Source organism: Osmerus mordax, chromosome 4, assembly GCF_038355195.1.
Source record: "Osmerus mordax isolate fOsmMor3 chromosome 4, fOsmMor3.pri, whole genome shotgun sequence".
Classification (NCBI taxonomy): Eukaryota; Metazoa; Chordata; class Actinopteri; order Osmeriformes; family Osmeridae; genus Osmerus; species Osmerus mordax.
In genome coordinates, this window is record NC_090053.1 from 21,368,586 (window position 1) to 21,381,337 (window position 12,752).

Genomic DNA, 12,752 nt, shown 5'->3' on the forward strand with positions numbered 1-12,752 from the left:
TTGTATAAATGTTTTATTACTGTAAAAATTACCGCTTATGAATGTTCACTGTAAGGATTATTAGAAACGTGCATGGCAGGGGTGAAAATAAAAAGTGACGTGAAATGGGACTAGATGATCTCACGGCTATGACGTTGACAAAGTCGTTCTCTCCCAGCGTATCCAGGATGGTGTTGATCGTGTGTTTGGCGATTGTCATCTTCAACCCTTTCATACTTCCACTGATGTCAACCAGGATTATGATGTCTTTTGGTGAAGTTGCAGCTTGAATGTACCTTAGAGATCGAAAGAGACACAGGACATGTAATGCACCGTGTTGTGACAACATCTCACAACAGTGATCTGTATTAGCACACAAATGGCCTCACCATACTGTACGTATTATTTTTAAGAGCATAAACTCTCCCATATGGTGCCCAAGAGGCCCACACCAACCTGGCTATTGAGCTATTAGTCACTTAAGCAGCAGCTTAAAGACTTCCATGCGGATCAGGGTCTCACTGTCTCTGCGTTGGCTGTCTGTTGCTGCGGTCTGCCCGGTATTGGGTGCTATCCATGTACCTAATCTGTGTGTGCAGCCAGGGCCAGCTGAGGCCGTGCTAACGACCTGAATACTGAGAGGACAGGCGGCAGGTAGCTGAGGTCAGACCTGTAGGGAGTTGCTAGCTTTAGTGTGACGTGGGTTTCGACAATGGGAAAGCCCTGGGCCTCGCCTCGCAAACAGTGTTGTTGCTATTACTGTATTCAATAAATGTGGAAAAGAATTACCCCCAAAAAAAGATGCCGCAACTATCGACCTCCCATCCACAAGGTATCCTCTACCACCAAACAACTCTTGGAGTGAACACTTTGACCTTGTGTTAGTCTACTCTCTTTACCAGTTTAAACGGTTTTATCTTTATCTTACCAGTTACGGTTCCTGCAATCAAAGGCTGCTACACCATTGGCATCTGGTGTCCACTTGATACCTGAAAGAATAATGTTTAACATATTACGTTTAGTCATTTCTGTATCGTTTTAAGGATGTCAAGCACTATTTGTTTCATTAGCATTGAAATTCAGGCTTTCACTAGTATTTTGCTAAATTAATCATCTGAAATATAATCCTTTACCAGGGTAAATTCTGAAAAATCCTGAAGAGCTGCCAAAGTACTGCCAGGTGAGTGTCGGATCCTTCTGGAAGTTGCTAATGAAGATGTCGTTTAGAGCTTCTGACATGTAGATTCCATTGAGAATGTTGGGATCTTCAAACAAGAGAAACCCCACCGCAGAAATATGAGACATGTTGTTGTTTTGTTGTTGAAATTGTATAATTTAAGAGAATTCTGTATAGTTATCCCCCTAAAGTGAAAACAAAAGTCGAATGTTTTGTCTTATATTTATGTCCCCTAAAATGTCAGCCCTTGATTAAACAGACTGGAGTCTGTGCAAGTTTGTCACTAGTGAGTTTTTTTCACACCTCTACTAAAGTTGGAAGTTGTGCACTTCTGAAAAATCTGAGATTGAAACAGTCCTTGGCAAACTAGATTAATGTTGTCACAAATTAGAGCAACTAGTCTTCTCGTTGTCTAGTGCTTCTATTCAGCTAAATGTTTAGATTATTTATTTATTTTGTGGCAACATCTGAACAAGCGCTAGAAGGCCTAGTAAGACTAGTGAAATGGGTAACACTTTAGAATAATGGTCGTTGTTAACGAGTAGTAGCTATGCAGGAAGTAATAGGTAGTATTACATTACACCAAACTTAATACTATTAACTAATATGGAACCAAGATTAACTAAGCAGTAAGTAATAGCAAATTTAGTACAAAGGTAGTTCCTTGGTAGGTATTTGATTATTACTAAATAAATATATCCTCATTGAGAACTTGTCAACTATGACCAATTAAGAAAGAATAACCAATTAATTACTAATCACAAAAGTAACATGTCAAAAAAAGTGAACAATTGTGGGTTTTTTACTTTTAACATGGTCATAACATTTCAGAAGCTTGTGCCTTTGTACTAAATGTACTATTACTGCTTAGTTAATCTTGGTTCCATATTAGTTAATAGTATTAAGTTCTGTGTTAATGTAATACGACCTATTACTTCCTGCATAGCTACTCGTTAACAACGGACCATTATTCTAAAGTGTTACTGTGAAATGTATAAACATAAGGGATGTCACATGTTGGAGTTTGACTGTTAGTTCGACCCACCTTTGTTGTAGACATTGGTGGGCACCTGCACGTCGCTCTGCAGCGTGTTGACAGGCAGTTTGTTGAAATGCTTGTTTTCCTCCAGAGGAAACTCCCCTCCCAGCGGTATAAAGTTTCCCTCATCGTCCATCGTGTTAATCATCATGGAGTTGTAGTAGTCAAACTGCAGGAGATATAGAAAACGCACAGTATGTCACAAGGCTGCATTTGAGAAACAGGCCTAGTTAATATTCAAATGTTAAAAGGGCTTCTTTACATGGTTTCTTTACCGCATTGCTCCTAATGTTTTTGTCTCCACAAAAAACGTGTACAGAGTATGTATACAGGTTCCTGCGGCGACAAACCTGTAATGTTGCGTTGAATTCGTGGTACAAATCTGCGTCTTCAGCCGACTCTGCCAACCTCTGAGGAAACAAACACACATGGAAGATTTACATTAGGAAGGAAACGTTAAATATCAAACTGAAATATGTACAGTATTGTGCAAAAAGTATTTGGCAGAAATAAAAAAAAGTACTAGTAAAGCAAAATTGCTTTAAGAAACTAGAGAGGGTACAATTTCTGGGGAAATTGTAGGGTGTGCTTGCTTGCGTCGGTTGCACAGGGGTCCGTTTTTGAATGACATTTTTACAACTGATATTTCTGTATATTTTATATAAAAATGCATACTTATTATTTATAAAGATGACATAGATTTAAAAGCATATTTTTTTTGCTGCTCATTTAGAACTGAAAATACGAGTGAAGTATAGAATGAAATAGATGTCTTCTCATTTCCCCTGCAAGAGGCAGCCTCATCGTTGAAACAAAACGAATAAATTGGGCAGACCGGTGTAAAAATTGACCTAATCTCTATGACTTAAACGTCATTTTAAGTTTTTCCCTTCTCATGATATGTTCAGGCATTTAGCCTACTCATTGCATTCATTCATTAATAAAGAACCCCCTTTGAAGATTATTCTACGACGTTACCCGGCAGTAGAAGATGGAATCGCGATTCAAACAGTACCATCTGCTAACTGAAAATATGCCCCCCAAAACGTAAATAAGCTTGACATTTATTTAGTGGAAAATCGCTCATTCATAAAAAGCTCAGTGGTAGCGATCATTGTCAGTAACAACGCAAAATGCGATATAGCCCTGTGTGGAGAATCTGCCCCGGTAAATTGTACTACTACTATACAGTACTAGACTACTGCTGTGTTCGTCTTGGTAGCGATTGCGTTGGTTGAATTGGATTTAACGTTCCGTTGTACGGTTTAAGCTGAAATTAATTATTTTCATGAACAGATTGACAACGTTTAGGCTGTGGCAATGAAGTTCAGGTTAGTAGTTAGATAGACTTTTGATTTAAGTAAGGGGAGTACCGAACATGTTCTGTCGCCGTTTGACTTCCTAAACAGCTGTTTAGTGTAGATGTTTTTGTACAGTAGTGTGTCTCGCGTAAGCTACAGCGTTGCAGTGAGCTACACTGGTTTGAAACCACAGGTAATGGTAATTTCACCAACAAATCGTTTTCTAATGTCAGAATAAATCCTACAACGAAAATGTATATGTGAGGAATGTTTATTTTAACGATTGAAAACAGATAACGCTACATCATAGACCACTGTAGGCAGGCTAATGTCATGATGCTAATACTTCAGTGAAATAGTAGACTACTGTTTCCGAAAGTAGATGTACTTCCTTAATAATATCAGCTTATATTGTACATTACACATCACAATTGTGTGTCATATCACAAAGTAAAATGAGTAAATAGTTATCACCCTGGCCTCTTTTCTTGTGGCGTTTCTGCAGCTGCCTTGCAGTAAAGCTATAGTTAGCCTAGCTATCCCCCAAGTCAACAGATGCTAAACGAATGTTCTGGCAAAGGTAGTCACGCGTGTTTTCGTGACGTTAGTGACGCAGTGACGTTAGTAACGTCAGTGACTGTGGCTAGCAAATTAGCCACCGTTAGCTTCACTTTTCGCCACAAAAACTTAACTTAAGCCTAAACCATGCAACGGAACGTAAATTCCAATAGAAGCAACTCAATCGCTACCAAGACGAAACTTTTGACACCTACGTTGTCTATGTAGGCCAAATATTGACTAAGTTTTAGGGGGGCAAAAAGAAATAATAATAACATATATGTGAGAGAACAAAGGTTGTGCTCTCGCCGAAGGCTTGAGCACACCCAATAAGTAAATGAAATGGCCAAACAATATTGTTCTCTCAACATTGTACTTGTATACTGCTGCACCAATTTTAGCCATGTAAAAAATCTTCACAGCACTGTACTGCTAAAACATAAGTGTTTCCTCACTTCCTCACCTTGACTGACTTCATCTTGGTTTCCTCACTTCCTCACCTTGACTGACTTCATCTTGGTTTCCTCACTTCCTCAACTTGACTGACTTCATCTTGGTTTCCTCACTTCCTCACCTTGACTGACTTCATCTTGCGTCCCAGCATGGCTTCGATCTCATCTGATATATCCTTCACCAGTTCCCTGCCGTCCAACTCCACGATCTTAACGATGGGCTCCACATCTTTGAGTTTCTGGGGGAAGATAATACAATTTGTAAACACAGTAAAAATCAAAAATTGTATTAAATCATCAATAAAAACTTTTGTTTTGGGTTAGGTTAAATTAGTTAGGTTGGTTTAGGTTGGGTTAGGTAAATTTGATACAGTTTCCACTGTTTCACTTGTGTCTTCATATAGGCTAACTTGTTATGCCCATCTCACTAGGTTTGGGTGTATAAAACCAATGTTTTCACTCCACAGTTTGATGTGATGGACCTAATACTTGAGGAGTGAAGTACATCGAAAGGAAATTCAGGAAATGGGTGTGGGACGAGAAGGCTTCTAGCTTTCCTCTTATTTTAGTTGTTAATTAAAGCAGTCACAAATCCCAATTAATCTAAGCAACCCACATTCTGGGGACTTAAAGTAAGTGGAGGTAACCTGCTTGTGGGTAAATACAGACTGGAGAGATTTTAGGAAGAGGTAGGATTATACGTAATTAAGATTTTTTTTTAATGATATGCTCTAATCAGCGCAGGTCTCTCAGTATGATATTGAGCACTGAACTATAAAATAAGCCAAATATTAGAATGCAACGATTCTTTGACTGAACTGTTTTACTCTTCAACCTGAAATAATTTACTGGAAGCTAAGACTTACAGAAGTCGAACATGGATGTGGTCGTCTAAAATAAGAACTAGGCTGTCCACCAAATCCTGATGAGCATGATGGGGAAGAGAGCTTGCTCCTAAATCTGGGCATTAATGTGATCTTGTTAGGGCGTGTCTGTCGCTCAGGGCCACTGTGCCAAAGACAATCCTGATCAGCATTCACACCCACACACACACACACACCCACACACACACACACACACACAAACACGGGGATTCTCTACAAGTTGCACAATCACCTGGCACTGTTCTCACAACTGGATGATTGTAAATCACCCAGGTGGAGGTAGGAATAGAGTGGAGGGCAGAGTGGAGGGCAGAGTGTAGGAATAGAGTGTAGGGCAGAGTGTAGGGCAGAGTGGAGGGCAGAGTGTGGGGCAGAGTGTAGGGCAGAGTGTAGGGCAGAGTGGAGGGCAGTGTGGGGCAGAGTGTAGGGCAGAGTGTAGGGCAGAGTGTAGGAATAGAGTGTAGGGCAGAGTGTAGGAATAGAGTGTAGGGCAGAGTGTCGGGCAGAGTGTAGGGCAGAGTGTGGGGCAGAGTGTAGGGCAGAGTGTGGGGCAGAGTGTGGGGCAGAGTGTAGGGCAGAGTGTAGGAATAGAGTGTAGGGCAGAGTGTAGGGCAGAGTGTAGGGCAGAGTGGAGGGCAGAGTGTGGGGCAGAGTGTAGGGCAGAGTGTAGGGCAGAGTGTGGGGCAGAGTGTAGGGCAGAGTGGAGGGCAGAGTGTGGGGCAGAGTGTAGGGCAGAGTGTAGGGCAGAGTGTAGGGCAGAGTGGAGGGCAGAGTGTGGGGCAGAGTGGAGGGCAGAGTGGAGGGCAGAGTGTAGGAATAGAGTGTAGGGCAGAGTGTAGGGCAGAGTGTAGGGCAGAGTGGAGGGCAGAGTGTAGGGCAGAGTGTGGGGCAGAGTGTGGGGCAGAGTGTAGGGCAGAGTGTAGGGCAGAGTGTAGGGCAGAGTGTGGGGCAGAGTGTAGGGCAGAGTGTAGGGCAGAGTGTAGGGCAGAGTGTCGGGCAGAGTGGAGGGCAGAGTGGAGGGCAGAGTGGAGGGCAGAGTGTAGGGCAGAGTGTCGGGCAGAGTGTAGGGCGGGCAGAGTGTCGGGCAGAGTGTAGGGCAGAGTGTCGGGCAGAGTGTAGGGCAGAGTGTCGGGCAGAGTGGAGGGCAGAGTGTCGGGCAGAGTGTAGGGCAGAGTGTGGGGCAGAGTGTGGGGCAGAGTGGGGCAGAGTGTAGGGCAGAGTGTAGGGTATCACCAGGGGCCTACTGAGGAACCGTGAACATTTGAGAGAGTTTTCGGGAAACCAGGAGAGGGGTAACATCCCACTGTCATGTCTTTCATTGAGTTCCTTCTAAGAGCTGCCAGTGCTGTATATGTTAGCCCAAAAAGCTGCCAGTGCTGTATATGTTAGCCCAACAAGCTGCCAGTGCTGTATATGTTAGCCCAACAAGCTGCCAGTGCTGTAAATGTTAGCCCAACAAGCTGCCAGTGCTGTATATGTTAGCCCAACAAGCTGCCAGTGCTGTAAATGTTAGCCCAACAAGCTGCCAGTGCTGTAAATGTTAGCCCAACAAGCTGCCAGTGCTGTATATGTTAGCCCAACAAGCTGCCAGTGCTGTAAATGTTAGCCCAACAAGCTGCCAGTGCTGTATATGTTAGCCCAACAAGCTGCCAGTGCTGTAAATGTTAGCCCAACAAGCTGCCAGTGCTGTATATGTTAGCCCAACAAGCTGCCAGTGCTGTATATGTTAGCCCAACAAGCTGCCAGTGCTGTAAATGTTAGCCCAACAAGCTGCCAGTGCTGTATATGCTAGCCCAACAAGCTGCCAGTGCTGTATATGTTAGCCCAACAAGCTGCCAGTGCTGTAAATGTTAGCCCAACAAGCTGCCAGTGCTGTATATGTTAGCCCAACAAGCTGCCAGTGCTGTATATGTTAGCCCAACAAGCTGCCAGTGCTGTAAATGTTAGCCCAACAAGCTGCCAGTGCTGTAAATGTTAGCCCAACAAGCTGCCAGTGCTGTATATGTTAGCCCAACAAGCTGCCAGTGCTGTAAATGTTAGCCCAAAGAGCTGCCAGTGCTGTATATGTTAGCCCAACAAGCTGCCAGTGCTGTAAATGTTTGCCCAAAGAGCGGCCAGTGCTGTATATGTTACCACAACAACCTGCCAGTGCTGTATATGTTAGCCCAACAAGCTGCCAGTGCTGTAAATGTTTGCCCAAAGAGCGGCCAGTGCTGTATATGTTACCACAACAACCTGCCAGTGCTGTATGTTAGCAGGTGAAGGGTAGATAGTAGATCTAGGTTAAACCTAATTCTGTTTTGAAAGAATGTTATTGCCCATATTCCTCCCCCTATAAAAATAGTACATGGTTTGTCCCAGTTGAACAAAACATACAAATGTGGTACAAAGGCAAGACAAAACATACATACACAGCAGTGTGTCAACTCAAACACTTACCTTTTGTAGAAGGAGAGATCCAGAGAATTTTGTAGAAATCTCACGCAGTTGCACAGACAGTGTACTGGCCCATTTCTGGACCCTGAAACAAAGACAGATATTTCAGAAAAAAATGATAATCTACTGCAGTGTCCTTTTCCAGATGACACAGGACATACACAATCATCACTTAATTTTGCGCTTTCTGTGTCTAAATACAGACTGTTCAGAGTTTAAAAAAAGGCCAGTAAAATCACAAGAGTAAAACGGAGAGGATAATCTGTTCACTGCAGATGTGGGTCTGTAGTGTTCCAGGTGTGTCCTCAAGCAAATGAAGGGATTCTGCAGAAACTATTGAACACAAATAATATACAGATAGATCTAACCACAATCATGTTGGGATTGTGTTTCTTGTGTGCAATTCCTATTGCACACTCAGATATGGGATTGTATCAAGATTTTTTTCCAGGAATACGTGCACAACATTTTTCATATAATAAATGTGAAATTATGATACCACAAACAATTAGTTTAAAGAGGCTTAACCCCAATAAACAGAGGCCAGGTGGAGGTGGATGAGGTAGCTACTCTAGCCCTAGCATAGCCTAGCCTAGCCTACTCTAGCCCTAGCCTAGCCTAGCCTAGCCTACTCTAGCCCTAGCCTAGCCTAGCAAATATCAAGCCTATCCCAGTGTAGCTTGCGGGAGCCTGGCAGAGAGAAGAGCAGAGAAGGTCACAGGTGCTGAAGTCCAGAGCACTCACAGGATTACGACAGTCGCCCATCTCAGGATCAGATGAAGAATACCAACATTACACACATCCACACGGTTCGGTTTTGATGCGACAGGGTTTAAGCAGTGTGTTTGTCATTGGCCTTAAAATATTACAGCTCTGTCAGTCCATATGGCACTGTGGAACTTCAACTGTCTGTCAATCCCCAGACAACACATCATTTTCAAAGATTACATGGTCAGCCAGGGTACTGCTCATCAATGAAGCAGATTTGTGTCAGTTCAAGGGCAGAAGTGCCTTGCTCAAGGGCAGAAGTGCCTTGCTCACGAGCACACACGAGGGCATGCTTCCCTTCACTGACCTGCTGCGTTCACACTGGGTCACGCAGCCCATCATATGAAACCTACTCAATAAAGCTCTGACAGCCCTGAATGGGCAAACTTTCATGGCGATTAAAACCCTTTCTTATTCTGATGAATCGGTTCCTACGAGTCTTTCTCAATTCTGTACAAGTCCGGGGCACAGTTATAGCTATGTTTGATTATTAACTTTTTGAAAATGGCAAATCTGCACCTTCCCATTTTTAATAAAGAAAATTGTTATTGCAATAGTTATGAAACAAAGCTGTCCCACCAACATCAGAAAACAAACCTACGCCCCGGGTACAAGTTAAGACTATCCACAAATCCTGGTAGTGATGGCAGCATTGCTGTGACATCATCCCGCTGCACCAGCCAGCGGGCCACAGAGACACGTCAGGTGGGGCTCTATTCATCACATGTGCTTCCTGTTAGAACACGGCATCCAACCTCCACAGCCATCTGTGGGCCAGTCTGGTTCCCTGGCAACGGTTCCTACCCCGGCGACCCTGGGGGGGGCCCAGTAGTGCTCACACTCAGGTCTCATGACTGCCCAGTCCTCTTTCAACTACATACTGCCCAAAAACATTTGTTTTACTAGCCTGTGAATAAAAAAAACGTAATAGCTGATGCCGTAATAGTTTATGCAAGCGGTACAAGCTTGCTGTGCGAGCCAGAAATTGTGAGACAAGAATTTTTGAAAAAGCAATGGGGTCATGCGGTTGCGTCTGATAGACTGGCTTAAAAACCGATGGGCTGGTCAGCTCTGTAAGCTTTTGGCCACTCTGACGAGAGATAGCTTTGGGTCAGTGTGATAGCTAACCTGGATCAGGGCTTTACATCTAAGCTCATGAGAATATCCAGTTTGTGCTGTGGTACTGCAGTGGTTTGGGAGATGTAATCTGCGTAACATAAGAGGACACAGAACAAGCAGCTTCCCCCCCTAGTACCTTAGAGAATACCGCTGCTCATCATTAAAGGCCCCAAGGAAGAGATGAATCGCCCCAAGGGATGCTGGGAAATGTATTGAAATGTGACTAACGCTGAGCAGACCGAGTGGTCTAACAACGCTTGATATCTTTCAGCTGAGTAAAAGCGGGGCTGAATTCCACATGGGCTTGGAAGGATTTCGACGATGGAAAATCCAAGCTCTGTCAATAACAAATCACATCAAATCATGTTATCCGGCGTTGCCTTGCGCGTCCTCTTGTGCAGAGGGGTGAGTGTGCGGACATTCGGCGGGCAGAGAGAGGACTCAGGCACAATTAATCTCCTTAAGCACATGGGAGTTTTTGGGCGCTGTGATTTGGGTGACAGTTGGATGCAGTTCAATTATAGCAGGGGAGGAGAGGCGTATCAGGGTCACTGTGCAATCAGTCCCTCAGGCAGCAGCTGCAGACTGACAACAAGCTCCAGTCTCTCTGACACGGTCAGGGAGGCCGGCGGAAAGGAATCAAACCCAGTGGTGCGACGAGCTGGGATCTGATGGTAAACTGTGGGCTTTTTAGAGCTCTCTCAGATCCAAGCATATTGTACTTTTCCTTGCGAAGGGTTGAAAGTAATCAGCTTACTTTTAAGCAAAAAACTGTTGATGGGATCGTTTGTAAGGCCGCTGTCCCCCCCTGTCTCTCACAACCTGAGGTTTGATCCTCTGGAAAATATATTTTCCCTAAATGTTTTAAATGTCGCAGGGTTATGATTTGCTTGTGTAGTTGGACCTGACTGGACCTGACTGGACCTGACTGGACCTGACTGAAACTCAGACCCTGCTCATGGGCCTTTCTCCAACGCCTGTGATGACCATGACAAAGTTCTGATCAACTGACTGAACCCTGATGTTGAACATCTGAAGACATCTAGGGGTCAGATGGCTGAGCGGTTAGAGAGTCGGGCTATTAATCAGAAGGTTGTTGGTTCAATCCCCGGCTGTGCCAAATGACGTTGTGTCCTTGGGCAAGGCACTTCACCCTACTTGCCTCGGGGAGAATGTCCCTGTACTTACTGTAAGTCGCTCTGGATAAGAGCGTCTACTAAATGACTAAATGTAAATGTAAATCTACCACCTTGAGATTGTCAATCACGTTGTGAATCCTAAATAGGGATAAAGCAGACCACCAGATACAGGAGATTTTACACATGTGCCAGTCAGGTATGTTTCAGTTACAACCACTGAAGCAGTCAGGGTCTGGGGTGCAGCAGGAGGCCACTTACGTCTCTGGAGGTATCTTCATCTGAGCGTGTGTGGTGAGACAGAGCCAGTGAAGACACAGGACCCACAGTCCCAGTCTCAGCCCTCCTCCAGTCCTGGGTTCCACCCTGACTTCGCCGACCGAAGGCATCATCCGTACCGAAAAGTCCATAGTAATGTCTTAACACCCAATCAGGTCCACTTCCATATCCATACGCCTTAGGAAAGTGATGAGAGATATTCCAAAAAAGGTTTTCTCATGTTGGCTAAAGCAAGCACAGGATATCTTCCCGGTTGATGACGTTAAAGGAAAGAGCCGGTGTGTCCTCCTGCTCCTCCGCTCCTCCAGTCGCCTTCATCCTCCTGTCCATGATCCACTCATCCTCTGAAGACTCCACCACCGTCGCTCAATCCTCAGTCCCACAACCTGTTGGAGTAACCCTGAATGGAGCCCAGGTGAAAACGAACCCAGCCGCAAACTCTCAAAACAGGAAGAACAGGAACCAAAAACCAAAAGAGAACAAGAAGTTGTGATGTCCTAGCTCTTCTAGCTTCCTGCCTGTGAGAATCCCTGTCGGTCGCTGCGAGCTCAGAGCAGGTCACTGTCCAGACAGAAACACTGTCACAGCTAGGGGGGGAGGCGGGATTTAACAGCCATCGATATTCTGAGTTGATGCGCTGTCTCCTCTGTCGCTCAGTTCAGAGCGTAATCTACTTGGATTAAACTCCCTTACCACCGAGATGGGGAGCAGAGGGGAGTGAGAGGAGGGGAGTAAGGGGAGGGATGGAGAGACAGAGGGGGGAATACAGACAAGGAACGGGAGGACACGAGGGGAGGGTTGGAAGAGGGGGGTTTGTTATATCTGAGAGGATTATTGTGATTTCTGGAGACAGGAATTGTCCATCCAATTATTGGTAGTGAAATAAAAGCCTGAAAGGGTTAGGGTTACCCTTTTACTGGGAGAGCGGAACATAGAGCCAAATACTGCCCTCCCAACACAAACAACCTCACGCTCAACTCTCTGGCACTGAGCGAGGAATCAGATCAGCGTGGAGAAGAGCTTTTTTGGCTGGACACACACAACAAACACTTGTTTCATAAGACCTCTCTACATGTGATTTTCCTTTCAAACTTTATTTTTTGATTGTCTACAATATTTTTTTTCATTTGAAGATTGTATATGATGATTTGTATCCACTGGTATATTATGCAGTTCTGCTCACTGCATTGAACCCTACATTTGGATGTTGAGAGATATGGTATATTAGTGGAACTCCAATAGGGGGATGCTAAATTTAATCTTTTAAAAACCCTATTAGGGGACTAAGCGGTTCTACAGTGACCTATTCTATCTCATTAAGAGCATTTCTTACCCATGACATTCATCATGGAAAAGGATTTTGATTCCCATTCTATTTTGGTAATGTCCACAATTGAGTATTTGTCCCAAATAGAGCATAGTTTCTTATCTGCTTTGTTCTAGAGCAACACAGATATGCAGCCATTCTATGGTTTAAAAGTTGAAAGTGAAAAGTTACACAATGTCATAATTCTTCCCATGTGCCTGATCATGAAGGCATTACAATTATGCAATAAATGTACTAGTTTTTACTTTTTCTTATTCTGTAATTATCTTAAAGCGTAATGGACTGTGTATCTTCGAC

General features: G+C 44.1%; 1 protein-coding gene across 1 annotated transcript in view; it reads right to left on the reverse strand.

Annotated features, from left to right (window-relative positions):
• cacna2d4b (calcium channel, voltage-dependent, alpha 2/delta subunit 4b) overlaps positions 1-11,259 on the reverse strand; it is a 45,857-nt gene extending 34,598 nt beyond the window's left edge. Inside the window, exons 1-8 of the mRNA XM_067234412.1 lie at positions 11,111-11,259; positions 7,830-7,911; positions 4,629-4,745; positions 2,546-2,605; positions 2,202-2,364; positions 1,113-1,244; positions 908-968; positions 125-275 (exon numbers count right to left, since the gene is read on the reverse strand). Coding sequence (XP_067090513.1) covers positions 125-275; positions 908-968; positions 1,113-1,244; positions 2,202-2,364; positions 2,546-2,605; positions 4,629-4,745; positions 7,830-7,911; positions 11,111-11,259 — 915 coding nt within the window. The remainder of the gene's footprint in view (positions 1-124; positions 276-907; positions 969-1,112; positions 1,245-2,201; positions 2,365-2,545; positions 2,606-4,628; positions 4,746-7,829; positions 7,912-11,110) is intronic.
• Between the last annotated feature and the right edge of the window lie 1,493 nt (positions 11,260-12,752).